This window comes from Ammospiza caudacuta, chromosome 3 (assembly GCF_027887145.1).
Source record: "Ammospiza caudacuta isolate bAmmCau1 chromosome 3, bAmmCau1.pri, whole genome shotgun sequence".
Taxonomy (NCBI): domain Eukaryota; kingdom Metazoa; phylum Chordata; class Aves; order Passeriformes; family Passerellidae; genus Ammospiza; species Ammospiza caudacuta.
In genome coordinates, this window is record NC_080595.1 from 30,704,868 (window position 1) to 30,724,626 (window position 19,759).

Genomic DNA, 19,759 nt, shown 5'->3' on the forward strand with positions numbered 1-19,759 from the left:
CAATATTCATCAGAATTTTGTTTTTAAGTCATGATGAACTATTGCAGAATTATTTTCACTTTATGCCTGCATCTAATTTCCAGTTTCCTTTCATCTAGTCTGTTTATTGGCTGTTTTGCTTTCATGATCAAGATGCACAGTCCCTTTGACAATAGGTATTTTTATGAGGCTTTTATTATTTTTGTAACTACTCCCACTGTGGCAGTCCTTAAAAGTCAGGAGATATTTCAATATCAGGTGATTTGATTCATTGCTGATATAAATGCCTTCTGCTTTCTCAGTGGGCTTTCTTTCTCTTTCTGGTAATTATTTCATTGTTATTATATTGTAAAGCCAATCCTATTTTGTTAATTCCTGATGTTTTGTTCCTTTTCCTCTTTTCTACTTACTTCATGGTATTTTAATTGAATTGTTCTGTTTCAGTAGTGATTGCAGATTATTTCAGAGTAGTCTGAAATTTGTATAATTTTAGGACAGTTCTTTGCTCCTTAATAATTGTTAGGGTGATTTTATACATTCCTATTTACACTTCTGATCATTTTTCTTCAGGCTACTTCTCTAATGTTGGATTTCATACTAATTCTTTCTATATTCTGTCTACCAACTTTCTTTATACCAGATTTGATTCCTGCAGTCTAGTAGCTCTGTATGCTTGGATTTTTTTCTGAACTCTTTTTTTTTTATAGTGGTGAATTCAGATAATATGTACTCTATGTAACAGGCATCTCTTATTATTTTCATGTTCTCAGTCTGCACTCTCTGAGCTATCTTCCCCAGTGACTGGGTTCTATCAGCTTTTACTGATAACTTTGAGCATACCTTATATATTTATGACCCGTGTTTATGATCCATCAGCTATTTTGTGCCAAGTTGTATAAATTTTACAGTTGTTTGGATTTTATTGTTGTATAGCAATCTTTGTGCAAGGTCATACTTGAAATTTTTCTTTGTCCTCTTAAAACTGAATGATGTATTACGTGGAAAGTTAGATGTGATATAGATCTGGGCTGGAGAGAAAGATCACACAAATGAAATATAATTATTAATTATTCAACTTCAGAAATGGCAAAGAAATTGAGAGCAGTAAATTTCAAGTGCTATAAAGGTAGTTTTGTGTACTTGCCAAGCTAGTCTGGATTGCACTCACTTTGAAAAATTGTGAGAAGAGGAAAGAAGGTGAACACTAATGAAATATGATCTATTTTAAAATCTTCACAGAGAGTTCTTCTCTAAATTCAGTTGTGGGTGTAGCATTGAAATTCATTGATTCAGATTGCAACTGTAACTGTAACAAATGTAACTGTTCCATAGCAGTGGAATAACTATGAAAAAACCATAACTAATGCCTGTGTTTGGAATGTTTTATGGTTTTTAACATCTTTTACTATTAATAAAGGACTCTTGATTATTTAAAAGCGATTTGTAATATTAAGAGAGGATTTAAAAAATATTTTAATCTTGTGTTGAGGAGGGCCTAGTTCTGTGAAAAGATCTATGAAAAGAGAGGCCAGATTACTAGTCAGAAAATAGACATTCTTGCATGTGATGTGTGAGTGTAAATATGTGTTGAGGAAAAAAGTGTACCATGCATATGTAGCTGTCTGAAATTGAAATTGAGTTTTGCATGCACATACAAGAATGCATATACTTACACAGGTAGTCTTCTATTTTCTGACCAACCAGTAAGATGACTAAGGGGGGAATATTTATGATTATATCATAAACACTTTCAAAATAAAACAATACGATGTGTTCAAATGAGCTACAGGCAATGTAAAGTGGTGAAACTAAAACAGTAAAGTCATTAGGGAAAATGGCCAAACACTGAGGTCCCATCAGACAGTGGAATAATCTGCCAAGGGAGGTCATGGAGGTGGTATTGTGGAAAAATTCTTGCTTCTGTTCTGCCTCACTCTTCTCAAAACACACGAGTTCCCTGATTAGCACAGCTGATTTGCTTTTCTCTTACCTTCCAACATTTCTCTGCCATAATACATTTTCTGAGGAGCTATATTACATGGTATTGTCAGGCTGTGCTTCTCCATGGTTCAGGTGTGTCACTTCAGCTCTGCCAGCCTTAAGTCTGAGTTTTTCAACTGAGCTTGGGAAAAAAAAACAACTGCATCAAACTTTTAAAGGTTTTTGTTGTTTGTTTGTTTTTTTTAAATCTCATTCACACAGTGGATGGATGTAATTATGTTCCTTATTATACCAGTAATATACCATTAATGTCTTTCTAGTTTGTACATTATTTGAGTATTCTAATGATGCTTTGGAAGCTGAATTTTCTTCCTGCGTCCAGCATTAGAGTGGAAATTACCAAAAGGATTTTGAAAACCTGCCTATGTTTTTTTGAAATCTTGCATGAGTGCCCTGAACAGAGAACTCATACAAATAGCTGAGGTTTAGATTGCTAAACAGTGACAGAAGTGCCACCCTAGGCTGTCCTGGGTAGAGACAGTGGAAGCAGATTTGGTGGTTCTGAAACCTGCTGGGAAGGATGTTTGCTTCTGCAGTTAATGACTTGGAATAGAGAATACAGAGGGGTTAAAATGCGCTGGGACTCAATCCTGTGATGCATGTTATCTGCCAACTCTTCCTCTCATAAATCTAGGATCATGAGGCTTTTCAGCAGTAAAATTATTGTACATATGTGTGTGTATACAAATAAACAAATATAGTTCCATGTAGAGCTATTCTAAATGTTAAGCTAGTGTACAAAAAATCATAGCTCTGGAGAATGTACATTAGAAATCAAGCAAACTGTTGAGCAGCTAGACAGCAGATGCTGGTTACATCTAAACTCCAGTGACTTTGCAGTGTCTTTTAAGATCATTTTTACTGTTTTTAAATCCTAATTCTTACAGTTTCACAGCATGTCTTGAACATTTCTGAATAGTATTATTCATCCCTGAATGAAGTTGTGAAAATGTAACTGCACATGCAATAAGTACCATTTTAGACAGATACCCTTTCTCCAGAGCAACTGTTGTGAGACAGAAATCCTTTGAGGCATTTTAATCCTCTGTTGCGATTTTTTTTTTTTTAATGTATTCTTCCTAGAATTTTATTCCTTTTGGAATATGAAATTTCCATGATCAGTAGCCATAAGGCCAGGCCATGGTTTGCAACATAATTTATTGCTCAAGAACCACAAAGACCTTGATAGCATTCAGTGATTCTCTGCTCCCCAGCTTTCTTTGTTTCCATGGCTCTATTCCTGGCTTGGTTGAGTTGCTTATTTCCACTTTCAAACTGCATTTGCCATCTTAAAAATTAAAACAATGATGCAGTAGATCAATTTCTTACATAAGTTATGGATGTGGTGGTAAGTGAGGTAGATCCTGCTATGTGGCGTGATGGGATGGTTCTGTCTCTCCATACCAAATACAAACTATGCATTAAAAACAGTAATTGAAACAGATTACTGCTTTTGCTTTAATGTATTGATTAATTTTGTATTGTTACAGTTCCGTGCAATAAATTCTTTGTGCCATTTCTCAGAGCACAGCTGGCCTGCTGAAAGTTCTCCAGAGTAAACCTGTGGCCTGCTTACATGTCAGCAAAATCAGCCAGAAAAAAGCCCAGAAACAAGTGCACAAGTGGCAAAAAGAGTTGCAGTATCACAGTACCTCTTGCCAGTGACGAAGGAAAATCACTGCCTAAAATTTGTTACTCATTTGGCTGAAGTCAGTAAGCATCAATTTAATAGAATAGTGTGGATTGTAAAGGACCTTTAGAGATCATCTAGTCCAACCCCTCTGCAGCAAGCCTAATCAACCCTATCAGGTGCTCAGAGCCATGTCCAGGTTGTCCTTGAATGTTTCCAGAAATGGAGCATCTCTCACCAATCTGAGCAACCTGTTCAGTGTTTCACTGTCCTCATTGTAAGCAATTTCTTTATTATAACTAGTTTAAATTACCCTCTTTCAGTTTAAAACCATTACCCCCTGTCCTATGGCAACAGGCCCTCTTCTTTTTTTCAAGCCCTCTTTGAGTATTGAAAGTCCACAATATAGGGTCTCCCTGGGATCTTCACTTCTCCAGGCATAATAGCCCCAGCTCTCTTTGCCCTTCCTCATAGGAGATGTGCTCCAGCCCTCTGAGGGGTTTCTTTTTGATTTCTGTAGAATTACACCTACATGGACACTCCTGTCCTTTCAGACTGAGTTTTCATTGTCAACCCTTGCAAATGTGCGTGCCAACAGACAGACCTGCCTCTTTCATCTACCCTGTTGTCAATGTTAGTATTGGGAAAATCTGAGACACTGTCTAAGATGTCCTCAACATGAAAAAGCTGAAGAACTCTCAGTGAGAGGGTAATACAAGGCCTGGTAAAACAGATGTTTGCCATATGTATTTCTTTCTAGCAATTAAGCCAAAGTTTCATCCCTAATGGCTTTATCAGTGCCTGTGGCAATCCATTCATAGCGTGGCTTTATGGAGATGAAGTTAACAAAATCATATTACAATGATTCACTGTCAACATGCAGCTTTCACAGAACAATGCATTATTTTAATTTTCTCAATGCACTCATAATTTTTTGGTTTTTCATTTTAAAAGCTCACTTTCCTCAAGAGCATTAAAGACAAAATGAATGGGATAGCCTATTGCAGAATTGTATCTTGCACTACGGAGCAACGGCTGCTGCTGGCCTGTTCATCTAATATGCCTTACTTCATTTTGCAGCCTCTTCAATTTCTATTGGTACTGAGAATGTGTTCTGAATCATTGTATGTTCCTTCTTCAGTTCTGACTTAGGGTAGAGAGCTGATCTAGCAGCTACAACCAGAGACCCAAGAATTGCAAGATATATAAGTTCCTCCACCAGATTTTCTAGAAAATCATTATGTGGTCCAGGCTGCATCATCTAATCTTTTCTCACTTCAATTTCCCCTCTGTGGTAATTACAGGCAAAGTTGAGGGCCAGTGAAAAAATATGACTGAGGAATGTCAAAAAAAAAGTGCTAAAGATCAGCCTGCTTTTAAATTGACTGGATGTTTAGGACTTCCCTTGGAAGAGTGTTCTTATGCTATACCAGACCTCAGTGTTAGCAGATTTCCTCTCAGCCTCAAATTGCACCTTTCTCAGCTCCAGTAACTCTAAGATAATGATAAACCATTATGGAAGTCCCTCCCCCCTTAGTTATCACTGTCTGAGCCACATTGTCTGTATGCAGTTTCCTTTGAGAACCTGAACTCCCTGGTTAAGTCTTGACTTAAGGATGCCAGCAATGTGTCCTCTTTCAGTTCTGCACTGCAGCAAAGGTTTGAAATAAAGTCATTCCTAAATACGAAATTTTAGTCATAGCCAATTATCGTGGGTTTCAACTGGAGTCACTGAGCACTGTGAATTTTCTTTTCCCCCTCCCCTGAATGAGTGAAAAACTGGCAAAATTTTGGCAATCCTCTGCCTATGACTGAATGAGAAGCTGGATGCCCACAGTGTTTGGAAGCTGGGTAATAAGTAGCAAATACAAATCAGCACCTCTGGAGTGTCAGCTGGGCTGTTTGCACAGGCAAACAGGCAAACCTGCCTCTGGGTGGGTGCTGCACTGAATGGCCCCCAAAATTGTCTTCAATTAGAGAGGTGTGTGTTCAAATTGCTGCAGCAACCATCTGCTTACTGTGAAATATGGCTGGAATCCTTAAAGAGGGACCACGTTTCTGGAGAAAACTTTACAATGTGTTAGCCTGAAACATAAGTTCTATATTTGCAGATTCATTTTCATACATGAGTGATTGCAGGCAAAGATTTTTTTACTTTTTAATGAGGGATTTTTAACCTAGTGTTGGGAAGTCATGATACTGTTTTGGTGGGGGTTCTTTGGCACACCTCTACTTTTTTGTGACGATAGATTGTATCATCATCCATGCAGAATTATGACTTTGCCTTTACGCTGTGGGGAAGAAATCCTGTAAAATGCAGTATCATTCAATAGCACCAGAAGGAACATAGGAAATTACAGGCCAAGTAAATTTCTTTTTGTATAAATGTTCTTTCTTTTCAAGTTTGCTTCAGTGTGAATGTCCCTCTTTAAGGTAAGGCCTTCAATATGGGGAAAATGTCAAGGTAGGTCCACTTTTAGGCCTAATAACCTTGAGGTGTCCCTTCAGTTTCATGATATATTTCCATTCAGTCATCAGTGCATGGCAATGAGCATTTAGCAGATGGGCACGCAAGGGGCTATACTGCATGCCTTTGCATGAAGTGTTACTGCTTAGGCACTGGGGAGTGATCTTCAGACCTTAGACCCTCATGTACCATTATTACACATTGAACATGATGTATTTCCCACTTGCTGCAGACATTTCAGGCATAGGAAAACCATGGGCTTTCTTCTGAGAGTGATACCACGTGGATTAATATCGATATACAAAAAAAATTATTACAAATGGGGTACACTGTCAAAATGGTTAGCATACATCCTTAAAAAAAACTAAAGAAAAATGGATGTGGACTTTTGAGACAGGCTTTTTATTACTGACAGTCATCATGGTGGACCTCCTACAATTTTTCTGCATGCTGCCCCTGTCACAGAATATCATGAATCAGAATATTGAATTTCAGATGGTTCCTAGAAGTTACACTCTTCTGCTACTGGGTTTGAGTGTAAGCCAGGTGGCTGCTGGTTGAGAAGCATTGGTTGTTTTCAGGCAATGAAATTCAAGATCTCAGCTGAGCTTGCTGCAGGCAGCTGTGAACAACAAATATTACCATAGTCATGCCTGCAGTGTAACTCAGACCAATCAGTCCAGTGGCTGGGCAGGACAGAGGAGTCTGGAACACTGCTGCCTCTTTCCTCAACAAAGGAAAAGACCTTGGTTTTCAAAGCTTCAACTACTTTGGCACTTTGTACAACCTCTAAGTTTGCCCAAGATATAAGTATATAGCTTTTGAGGAGCCTATCTGCAGCTTAGAGAAATCTGAAGTGAACTGGTATTTTTAAGGGCTTTCAGTGTTGGCTTTGTTGTTTGTTTTTTGTTGTTTTTTTTTTTTTTTTTTTTTTTTTTTTATGTACAAGGTTTTGTTTTCCCAGAATTTCCCATTCAGTTAGTCTGATTTTGGGGGTTTTTTTTAATTATCTTCAGTGTCAGTGCCTCCAGCAACTGTTTGTAGATGTGATTACCATAACACTAGAATTACAGAAGTTCGAAAGCTACTTCCCAACACTGCAAGTTCCCAAATATTTATAAGTTAAACAATTTTTATTATGCTTCTTTTGATTCTGTACTGGGGATCCATCAGTATTTGTTTGGTTTTGCTAAGTCCTGGTTTTATAGCACTAAAATATTTTCATACTGGACAATTAAGTCCATATAACCATCTGTTAAGTGTACATTGTTAAGTGGTACCCTTTAGGATAGAGTGATAAGCAACCAGAGCATACCTGCTTTCCTTTTGGGCTTCCCCAGAAAAACACAAATTCTGTTTCACTTTCTGACTGCTTTAATCTCCAGTGCAATTTTCATGAAGTTATTTAAAACATTAAGTGAAATAATCTTGTTATGTTCACTTGCATTCTTATGTATATTCTCAAGAATTCACACAGAAATATTTCATTTTATATTAATGTAGATAATATATAATATTCCTGGGCTGGGCCTAATCCTGATGTCAGTAAAAATCAGTGGAAAAACACCAGCTGATTAAGAAACAGTAGCATCTGGCTCTTTATCAGAAGGTGGAATTTATAAAAAAAAAAAGTCAAGACTCATTGAAATCTAGCCTTTTCTGACTAATCCCATCCCAGCTGGAGTCCAGCAAACATTGAATATAAAAAGAGCTTTGGCTTTGGGTTTATTTCTCGTGCAGAACTTTCTGTACTAGCAGTGCACTATGCTAATGCAAGCACTAGGTCTTGCTAGGGTGTTCACCCAAAATGGGCAGCAAAAATGTGTCAGTGTGTGTGTTCCCAGCTCAGCATACTAGTGCAAAACTTCACTCCTTTGACATGTGCACTGCTAGGCAGAGGGAGGAGTGAAGCAGCTGGTGTGTAGCTATTTATCTACAGTAGCAGGACAGGGAAGACACCTCTACATGGGGAGGAGTCCTAGCACTTCATTAGCTGCTGCTTTCCTCTTGTTGGGCTGCTGTGCTGGCATAAGGGATTTTGTTCCTGGTCCTCTCAACAGCATGCTCCAGGGGTCACGTGCTTAAATCCCAAGGGATGAGAGGAACACTCAGTATAAACACTTGCTAAAAACCTTAAGCACAGATCTTGTTCCTTGCATGCCATAATCACTTTTGTGAAGGACCTAGAGAACAGCAGCTCTCTTGGCTGAACTCTGGAGTACGGAAAAGAAGGATTTGAAGACCATGACTGCCCATGACTCTTGGAAAGATTGTGATTATATTTGACTAGAACAAGAAGAAAGGGAGAATGAGGGTTTTTTTCTGTCATGTCTGCATTAACAGCTCAAATTCCCAGTAAGATGGGATTCCCACTGTGCAAAAAGCCACATAAGTGAAAGACAGTCAGGAGATTTTTGACAGTGATAGAGGGATCACAGCCCACCTAGGAGACCAAAAATAGGAAGAAAACTAGATAAATTATGAAGAGAAAATTACTCAAGCTCAAAGCAAATCAGTAGCAAAACCAAGAATTAAAGTCATGTCACTACAAACTCTGCTATGTCATGCTGTGCTCTTTGAATAAAGCTGTGTTCTAAAAAAGGCAGTCTCAGGGTCTGGAAGAAAGGTGGAAAGAAGATGTATTGAGTGGCATAAGTAATAGGCATTCATGCATAGTCCTACAGTGTCTTTTACTTAGCCTATGATCTGAATGTGCATTAGTTAAAATAAAAACAAAGGTAGCATCCTCAGCTGCTTACTAAAGTCACATACATCTTTATTTTGCTCTGTTTTTGTAAAGGCTTAAAAACATTCATTACACTTAAGAATATAATCTCTAACAATTCAGTGGTCTTAGCAATAACCATCATTGTGTAGCTTTCTCCATTTGTCTTAGGTAAAACCTGCTATACCATTTTTCTGTATGAAAGCCTGTCATATTCACCCCCCATGTCAAACTAATTAGCTGGAGTATCAAAGAGCATAAATTTCCAGAAATGTAGGTATTCTTGACAAAAACTGTGTGGCATTCCTACTCTTTGGCCTGTAATGCAAACTATTTTAGTCTGTAACTGAGTCTTGGAATTTCGCTCCCACTATATGTGTCGTCACACCTTTCAAGCTGTAATTTTTTTCTACATCCAGCCTCACAATGCATGTCAGTGCTCCTTGATAGAGGAGAGCTCAGAATCACAAGATACTACTATATAATTTAATGTCATCATCAGGAAGGCTTCCATAATGTGGTACTTTTCTGTAAAGAAAAGGTGACTGTAAGCAAAATAAAATGTTAGAAAGTCAGACAATATTTATTCAGGATACACAGAGTGTCTTGAAATATTTCATTACATCACTCATCAATGTACTAACATCAGAGTCTCCTTAATTTATTCCTTGTCTTTGCGATTGCTTAAAGAATGCAAAGTAAAGTAAATAAGTGTAGGTCTTTTACAGAATTTATCTGGTCAAGTGCCTCAGTGCATAGTCAATCTATATTTGGATAATTTATCAGTGATTTTTCAGATGGCTCCTGGAAGCCACTGAAATTCTAGGAAAACGTGCCTCACTTTTTCCTCTGCTTTGCCAGTAATCTCCATTGTCTGGTTAGTCCTTTGTGCCAAGGTGCTAGGGATCAGGAAGGCCAAAAGGTTTCTACGCGTGTGTTTGAGGACACACCAGCAGGTGGTTCAGCACACTGTCACAGATGCACCAGCTCTGATTCCTGTCACACTGCTATGACAGTGGTAGGAATGCAGTTTCAGGAGAACTGCACCTCTACAACTGAAAATGGGCTAATCTTGGATGTGTGCCAGGGTGTAAGAGGGAACGTGATGTGGCTGATCATGACCTTAGAGCAGATGAGGATATCAGTTGAAGGATATCAATGGAAGCTTGCCAGTATAATGTGAATTAGACAGACACACATATAAAATCTGTACTGCAGAATAATCATAAGGTTTGCAATAGGAATCACATTGTAGGATATTTTCATATGATAGCTCCATTACTTTCTCTTCCTCTCTTTCCTCCCCTTCCCAAGAAGAAATATGAAATTGTTTCTCATAAGGTTAAATATCTCAAAGAAACCTACCTTAAGGGGAAGATGTAGTGTAGGAATTCAGAAGCTGGCACTCTTTCCCTGCAATCTTTTCACTTCAAAAAATGTATTCTACCACAGCATAGCTAATGAGCAATAGCTCTGTGTCACAATTGAGTCCGAATGGAAGCAAGCCCTGAGAAGATGAACACAATGGATTTTGAGAGCAAAGGACTAAGCACAGATGGAAGGCTGGTGCTGAGCTCCCCTAAACCTCCTGTGAAATCTATCTCCATCCAAGTTCTGCACAGAAATAGCTGTTGTGTAGCAATCAGGCTATGAACAAAGGTTTGCTATATATATATAGCATTTTGCTGTATATAACTTTAGTGCTATGTTCTCAGGGTGATGAGTACACCAAGTAGGGCCATGGAGGACAAGAGATGCACAAGGACTGCTGGAAGAGGTTCATTGCCCAGACCACGAACACAGGGTGGTTGTCAGGGAACCTGCAGAGCTTTGATTTTGTTTGCCTTGCTGTTTGTTTTGTGGTGGTGGTTTTGGGAGGCTCTGGTTTTGAGGAAGTCTATGTAAAAGTGACATACAAAGGCTGACATTCTGGCCCTGGAGTCATTAAATGTTTTTGCCCCTAATTGTTTAGGTTATTCCTCTTCCCAGTTGACCCATTTCACATTCCTAAGAAAGGGAATGCCATTTCAGTATAAATGTGGTTTCAGTTTAGTGTATCACAAATGATCCCTTTTAAAATCCATAGTTTTGTGAATTTGCTTGGTGTTTATTAAATATCTGTGTACTTCCACAGCAGATTAAAGTATGGGCTGCATAGATTGACATGCTTTTCAAATACTGTTTCCCTATCTATTAACATCTTTGTTGAGTGGGGGGGCTTTCCCACTACTTTCACTTAATGTGGTGTCCTTTACCTCTAATGAAAGCACAGTCTAGGAGAATCAAATCTCACCCTCTGCTTGGAAGTAATGAATGTTGTTATACCTTAAAAAGCTACTTGGATTCAAAAGCCTTCTTATCATCATAAGCTTCAGTTGAGTATATTACAGCTCATGGCGAATGTGTTGTCACTGTTCCATGTGTGAATAGAGCAATTAACCTGCTGAGAAAATTTAATGACTTGTAGTGTTATTTTGATAACATGTATTTCTTATATTTCTTATCTGAAATCAGACAAGCTAGGAAATACTCCTTATACTGATACAGATTCTCAGGACATGCAAATACTCTGAAGAGGCATCCTGAGGATAAATTGAAAGGCCAGAGGTGTTGTGCTTCTTAGCCCATTTCCTTTAAAATATTCATACTGCATTTATTTATAAATAGCATGAGTTGTCGCAAAAGTGAGTGCTCATTATAGTTCATCTCAAATATTTAGAAACTACTACACCTTTACAAAAAGAGATTCAATCAGTGGTGCTAAGTGATCTCTGCCTGTGCTGTGGTTTTTGTTATCATAATAAGGAGAGGTGAAAGAGAGGACAGTGACATGTGAGGTTAGCCACATAACCCTGTGCTTCAAACCAGCTGGTTTGATGGCTGAGTTTCCCTTTGTTTTGATAAATATAATCTGAAAATCTTAACAGAAAGGAGGTAAATACAAAATGTTTGAGCTTTTATCATCCTGATGGAAGAATTTTTTCTTGATGATACTGTGTCAAACATGGGAATCACTTATTACTTATTGAAGCAAAATTCTGTATAAAATTAAGTGATACCAATACATATGAGAAAGTGTGACTCTTGCTACATGTCCCATTCCTGCTGCCCTGTGCCCCTGGAGCTGTACATCAAAAGCTGCAGCAGCCTTCTATATAATTTTTTTTTGTTTAATATATTATATTGTTTATATTTAAACAGTATATTGTGAATTTGTCAGACAATCAGACTAAAACACAAAACCCAGTCTTTTGTGGCAGTGTTGTTTCCTATCCACCTCCTCCATCTGTTTTTTTTACCTTCTCTGAGCAGCCTTTGAAGCTGCTGGACAGTGCTAGCACAGTTATAGGAGCTGTTTGAGCTTTCAGTGGACTTGAAAGGGCTTCAGTGATTTTCTGCAAATTAAATGAAAATAAGTAAGACTAAAGAGAGAGACTTCTTAATGTCTCCAAACTGGAGAATTAGTTTAATCTTTATTAAGCAGAAGAGAGTCCACTGAGCCTCTTGGCCTCATGATACATCTTATGAGTTGTCCAAGCTTTGCTGAGTTCCCTGGTTTGGAACACCCTCTGTCAGGTGACTTCTTGCAAGGACTTCTGTGGCTTTTCAATACCAAAGGCTCCCATCGTTCACATTTGGTTCATGTAATCAGTGGAAGGAATGGCAAGTTTTCACTTTCTGAATGTATTTTCAGTGATAAGAACATCAACTTAAATTTCTTTTTTAACTTTGAAATTCATGTAAAGTCATTTAATAATCACTGACAGACAAGGTTGTTAATCCTCAACACTGGAAAGCTTAATAACCAGATTTTAGTGGGGTTTTCGTAAGCTTGAGTTTGTAACTGCAGGTAGAAATTGAATGTTTTATTGAAATGACAGTAAAACCAAAAACAATTCAGAAAACCACTGTTTAATGTAGGCTTATCACTAGCATCTTTTAACAACTATGTGAAGAAATCTGAAAATAAAAAAAGCATTTTGACTCAAATAACCCAATAGCCCTTTTTCCAAAATTGTACAGGCCATCTACAAAAACTGATTAAATGGTGTTTTATCAAGAGATAGCCTTTTATAGTTTCTGATATCTTTATCTCTTTGAATAGAATAAAATATGATTTTGACTTAAAAATTATCATCCTTGATGGGTTGTAGTCATATGGGTTTATTAATTCAAGTGTTACATCTAATCAGATCATGTCTACTAAGTCACACAGTCACTGCTCAGACAGGAGACCTCTGAAGCATTCACACTGCTGGGAAAATCAAAAGATAAGTGGCCAGCACATGTCCTGCACAAGAAGTAGTCACTATTCCTTCTCAGTACCAGAGATTTTCTGCTGGTGGAGCAGCCGTCTTTCTGATGAGAGTTAGAATTGGAATTTTTTATTTTTTGGTCATTGCCAGTGCAGTGTGGAGTTTGGCACCTGCTGTCGGGAGCTTGTGGGTAGCTGCTGTGCCCCTGCTCTCGTGTAGCTAAAGACAAGAGGCTTGGATAGTCTAGAGAGAGAAAAAAGAGCCTCTGAAACATAATGGAATTTCTGTGTGTTTAGCAGGACAGCTGTAGTTCTGGGTGTTCTTCTTTCCTAGTACTGTAGTTTCCTCAGCCATCTGAAATGGAAGAATTTAACCTGGAAAAAAGTCTGAAAAGTTTAAAATAATGTGTCCCAGAGTCTTAGGAGCTGCAGGCTAAATAAACAGAATCCCACCCATATAATTACTGCATTTTAAATTATGCATTTAGCAGCCAATCTAAACATTTTGCCTTTTATCTTCATGATTTTTTAATGTTTAAAGTCAGATAATAGCTGCACTCTGTTTCTTTCATATATTCTCCTTACCTTGCAGATCTTCCTTCTTTTCTCAGCTTCCCTGCTAGGAGACAGGCACAGCCCTCCAAACCTTCATCCTGAGCCCTCGTGATGCAACTGTGGCATGGTTCATGCTCTTGGCCTACAGAGCATTCACAGTGCAAGTCCATTAAAATAGCAATAGCAGCAGAAATGTGGCCAGACCTGTTTTGTCTTAGCAAATGGAGTCTTGCAAAATAGTCATAGCTTCAGGAAGAAAGTGCCTAAGTTGCTAAGGAGGGCTTCTCAAATAAATCTTTCTGTTGAAAAGAAGCACTAGTTATGAGTGCCACCTTGGCTAATCCACTCACTTTTGTTCCCTGTGATTTGTTTAATCTCATTTCATCAGTTGGTTAGAGACCTGTTAGCATATCCATAGATGGCTCCTTGCTTGCCTGTTAATAAATTGGGTGATTTACATCTATGCTGCCAAAACTACATGGAATTGTTTATAAATCAGAGAAAGTAAAAACTTCTCTTTCCTCCTTTGGTCTTGAAGTCATATTTTAAGACACAGTAGGCTTTTAAATCTAAGCAAATACCTTTAGTTGTTTTTTCAGAAGTGTTTGGGATTCCCTACTGGCAGCACAATCAATAGAATTAATCATTTTAATCAATAGAATTTACATACACCAATGACCAATGTTGGACCCTTTTTTAGATGTACTCTTCTGTGCTCTGTTTCATCCAGCACCTTCACAACTCTTACTGATTTCTGGAATAAGTATCTATGGGGAATTAATTGCCCCTGATAGGCTTTGAGGAATTTGTCATTTTACCCTTTTAACTTAAGCAAGGAAATAATACTTTTCACAAATATGTTCAATATGAAAACCTGAAAATAATATATATTCTATTTGTTTTCAGCTACTTGAGAGTTTATTTGCCCTTGATAGATAATAAAAGTGTGAGGGTAGTCACATTTCTTTTATATATAACTACAATTCTGAATTTGAATTCTACTTTTTGCAAATACTCACCTTCTTCTGCTTTAATGAGTATTCCCGTGGCAAATTAATTGTGTGAGTGTGTGAAAATACCATGCTAGGACATGGAGAACAAGAAAAATGTAGACGCAGTTGCAATGTACTGCTTTTAAAAGTTAAGGTGGAATTTCATCCTTATTTTGCAGGTTTTGCCCAAATTACTTCGGAAAATACCTCATAAAGTCCAAAGCCATGTCCCTCATGCCTCTTAAGCAATTCAGAGTTACATTTCATGTCAGGTCTTTATGTACCAAGTAAATATTTCAAATGTAAACAATATATATATGTGTGTGTTTGTTAAGTCTATATCCCTTTCTTTTTAATGGAATTCTGTAGATAGAGGTTGTGGATTTTTGTTTGTCTGCACTTAGAAAATACTTGGTTTACAAGTGACAGTCTCTTGCATTTACACAGATCTTTATTTCCCTATATCTATAAAGTTCTTATAAACAGTGTAGGTAAAGGTTGATGTGACTATTTTACAACTGGGAGAAAGAAAACTGTTTAATGTCTCAGTAGAGCTGATGAATAACACATATTTATATATACATATACATATATATATGTTATAGAAAAGTTTACCTCCATTGAAAGGTGGTAATCTAAAATATCCCATTTTGAATATATTAACATATTTATGACGTATGACTTTGTCATTTATCATTTTACTTTGCAAGTCAACTAGCTATTCTATTTCCAGTATCATTTACTCTCAGACATGGGCAGGAGGAGCACAAAGCTCATTTTCCATGTGTCAGTGTGCCTCCATTAAGGATCACCCAGGTAATCACTAGTTTCCATGACACAAAGAGAAAAGAGACAGCCTAAAGAAAAATGTTTGTTCCAATTCCCTGAACCTGTACATGCCTGAAATGTGTTGCCACCATGGAAAATGTGAACACTGCAGGTTCAAAGGAATGACCATGAAGAACATTTTCTGCTGTAGCCTAGGGTGGTTTTTTCAAGTAAGTGGTCACAGATAGTCACTGTTGTGAGTGTCATGAGGACAGCAAATCAGCCTCCCCAACTCTGTCTCTCTTAATACCTCTTGTCCCAGAACATGCACAGCTGCACTTTGTTGGCCCAACTTTGCTGAAGGAGTGAGGTGCTTTAGACTTGTGTGGGAAAAATCCTGATGCCACTGAAATAAAGAAGAGTTCTCAGGTGGATTTCTCTGGATTTCACATTTTGCATGGTGCTCTCAATCACATATGGCTGTATTACGAAATCTGAGTTGCCAATGTTGAGCTCAAGGGTTTTGGATTGAGAGCTGTTGGAAGCTTTACCTCAGATTTTTAAACATGGGTGTAGCCTATATCACTTGTAGTAATATAAAGGAATGGTTAACTTAGACTTGAAACACTGAGCTGTGTTTGGGGGAAATCAAATCAGTTCACTCTGTGACTCTGAAATGAGATATGATTATGTTCAAATCCAAGAGGAAACAGCCATACCACCTACTATGCCAAAGCCTTTTTAAAACCAGTCCTAATTTCAGCTTCCTGCTTTACCATCATACTGCTATTCCTTCGCCTGGCAGAGACCACGAGTCTCTGGGACCTCATTTACAGTTCTGCTTCTGTGGCCTCTCCTAAACTCATTTATACTTCTTGCTCCTGTAGCTTCTTTCATATGTCTGTTGTTATTTGTGTGAAGTAGCTCCTCTTTTATTTCAATCATTCCAGAAATTTCAGCCTTTCAGGGGGGTTGGAGAGGAGGGAGAGCACGTGTTATTTTATTGTGCTGTTTTACCATTCACCTTATTTATATTTTTCTTCTCAGAAAACCAAAAGGGATGTAAATAACTTTGATCAAGACTTTACACGAGAAGAACCAGTATTAACACTAGTGGATGAGACAATTATAAAACAAATCAATCAAGAAGAATTTAAAGGGTTCTCTTATTTTGGAGAAGAGCTACTGCCATAGACAACGTTAGGCTGACAGATGCTACAAGAAGTGATCCTGAAGACATCATCAATTTACTGAGACTCAGTAGATCAAGAACTACTTCTTTTACCCTGAGCCCATATCCCAAGTTAAAATATATATTTATTGGTTTTTTTCCTTTAATCTTCTGACCTGAAAGCACTCTTAATTTCTGTCTCACAAAGCAATGCAAAATAATTTTGTATCAGAAATTGTGGATGTAACACACTGCCATATATTTGCAACTTTTCTTTTATTCCTAAGAATAGGAATTCCCAGAGGAAAAAATTGTATCTTTTCCATAGGAAATGAAGCTATACTATTAAAAGCAATTTAGCAGACCACGTTCTGTAATCGTCATATATAATTAAGCTAAGAAGGTGAGAATTGCTTCTTCTGCAGTCGTGGTTATGGTGAGATTTGTACTCAGATGCCCTTTGGAAGGCAAAGTCTGCCTCCATGGAGGTGTAATCCTCATTTACTAATTTTTTGTGGAGAGGTACAAATGATGAAGTTGTCCAGAAAAAGAAGCTCATCACTTAAGGCTTTCAGTGAACTTCCTCACACAACATACAGGAAGCTCTTAGGAATAAGAGACAAAAAGATAAGTGATATTAAAAGCAAGAAACAGATCCTACATGGATAGATATTAAAGGGCTAAAGAATAAAAAGCCTACAGTACTTTAACTCAGCTATATATAGCCATTTTTCTGGTTTTCAGACAATTTGATGTACTATCCATGTTACCAAATTTAATATCCTTTTAAATGAACCATTAATGTGACGGCAATCTTGCAAATGTTTACAGTTAATTTTACATAAAAAATTAATTATAAACATTATAAATTTGCCTTTTCCATAGTAGCTAATTTCTTATTTATATTTATTTTCTCAGCAGTGTGTTACTTTTGCACACTTTTACAAAACCATAGTACTACTGTGTTTGTTGGGTTTTATTTTTAAAATCTAAAGAGAAATCTGCTTTTAGAAGACACAAAATAAGGCTACACATGCATTATGTGGAGATGTGTTAAAAAACTGAAGATCAAACATTCACAAACTGACATTATTGAAAGCTGTAAATTGATTTTTTTTTTTGTGTGTATGAATTGAAATGGTAACTCATGTGGACAATATTGCTAATGTGAAGTTACCTCCTGTAGATATGCAAACAGTGTTATGTACTTATATTTCCAGGAGTACCCTGTGATTTGGTTTTGGTTTTAATCCTTTTTTTTTTGTTTTCTTTTTTTTTTTTGTGTACATGTATCGCTGAGGTAATTTTATTATATATTTTACTGGACTGAGTGAGCGGTCATTGGAATCCATTTTAATTGTTGCACATGGATTTCCAGCTGCACAAAAATATATATACTTGTGATTGGCAAAGTGGCACTAAAGAAGCTTTTTTGCCTTTTGTACAGGTGAGATTTTGTATATAGTGTTTGCTGCAAGGCCTGTGGAATTCATTGAATATAGAGGTATCAACTGCTGCATGTTCAGGCATACTATTAAAATGTTAGTCTATGAAAGAATAATTATAATAATGTCCATGTGCAATACTCTTGTATGTGTATTGGTTCAAGTTACTGTCAGAAAGATGAGGTTTTTGTTATAAAAGACGTAGACATATATTAAGCTATACTAAATCTCTTCTATAGTTCTCTTCAACTCTATTATGACATGATAGAGCTCGGAAAGAGAAAGGAATGTTACAAATCGTGGTGGACAAAGTGTGAATCATTGGCTTTAAGAGATAATCTCGGTCTCAAGCAGATGAGTTAGTTTGTGTCAGTTTTGCGTCTGGCTGCTCATGGCCTGTTACTGATGACACCATTCAGTTCCATTTTGTTTTGTTTTTAAAACTCAGGTGTAATTATTATATATATTCTTATGATTATTTCAAAATATTAAATATTATGATATATCAATTAATGTGTTGTCTGGCCTACAAGTGTAATAAGGATCAAGCCTTTAGTTTAATTTAATTTATCTTCAGTAATCTTTTGTACTGGGAAAAGACTAGCTTCTGGAGCTGAGTACCAGCACAGAAACATCTTAATGATTGCATCATCTCAATGTTTAAATCTCTTTCTCTCTTAGAAATATATTGTAGAGCTGCCCATCAATTTGTGTCTCGCCACTGGCTCTGTTTATTTCTCATCACAGTTAGCTTTTGACATCCAGGCAAGAACTGATCACAATGCTAAGGCGTTCTTTTCCATGGGTGAGCAGACTGCTAGGAAGGCAAGTTATGGGATCGTGCACTACTGTTTGTCCAACCAGGGGCCTTTACACAGAGCTCTGAGCATTTCTCTTGAAGGAATAAAAGCATCCCATTCAGCTGTTGTGCACAAGCTATGTAGTCTGTATTCCCCTCTCTAACGTGAAGATAATTAGCACACGTCCGTACGTCGAGAGGCCTCAGCGCCTGCAGAGTTGGGAAGGATGCTAAGAGAAAAATGAAGGAGATAGAAACTATTGCATGGGCAGATATTTCTTCCATATAAATAGTTAGATTCTCTGCCTTGGGTTTACATCAGAAGGTCTGTCTGTTACCTTGAACATTTTTTAAAGATAACTCTTAAAAAAAAGGACATTCTGTTACATTTCTGCCTGTTCTGTAGAATCTTTTCTGTTCCTTCTTTGTAAAATGAGTGCAAAATGCCAAAATTATTATTCATAATAATAATTATAAAGAATACATTGTTTCTTGGTTTTTCTCCCAAACAGACTTTTAAAATGGAAATAAATTTTTTCTCTCCATAGGATGAAAAATAATTCTCTCCAAATAGGCCTAAAAATTACCTCTTTTTAAATTATGTGCAGAATAGTTCTGGCTAAATATAAAATGTATTCAGTTGGGGGGGGTAGGTTTTTTTTTTTTATTGTGAGGATTTATTTGTACAGAATTTTTTTCTTATGGATGTAATTTGAATCTCTTGCCACTCATTAGTGTTATTTCATCGTAAACATTATTACTGTGCCAAATGTACTGTATTCAAAAGGATGTGAATGTGTATTGTTTTGGAACCTAATAAATACAATGATGTTAAATCTTATTTTTTCCCCAAAGTTTTCCTGAGTATTTCCTAATGAGGAAGAAAGAAAGATGAAGGATGAGTATTTTCCCTGCTATGTGTTGTACAAAATTTTGTGAGCTTGTCTTTTAGGAGTGAACAATTTGCAAAGG

The 19,759-nt window shown here is 37.1% G+C and overlaps 1 protein-coding gene across 1 annotated transcript in view; it reads left to right on the forward strand.

Annotated features, from left to right (window-relative positions):
* PRKCE (protein kinase C epsilon) overlaps positions 1 to 19,544 on the forward strand; it is a 287,329-nt gene extending 267,785 nt beyond the window's left edge. Inside the window, exon 15 of the mRNA XM_058801080.1 lies at positions 16,420 to 19,544. Coding sequence (XP_058657063.1) covers positions 16,420 to 16,566 — 147 coding nt within the window. The 3' untranslated portion in view covers positions 16,567 to 19,544. The remainder of the gene's footprint in view (positions 1 to 16,419) is intronic.
* The last annotated feature ends 215 nt before the right edge of the window (positions 19,545 to 19,759 follow it).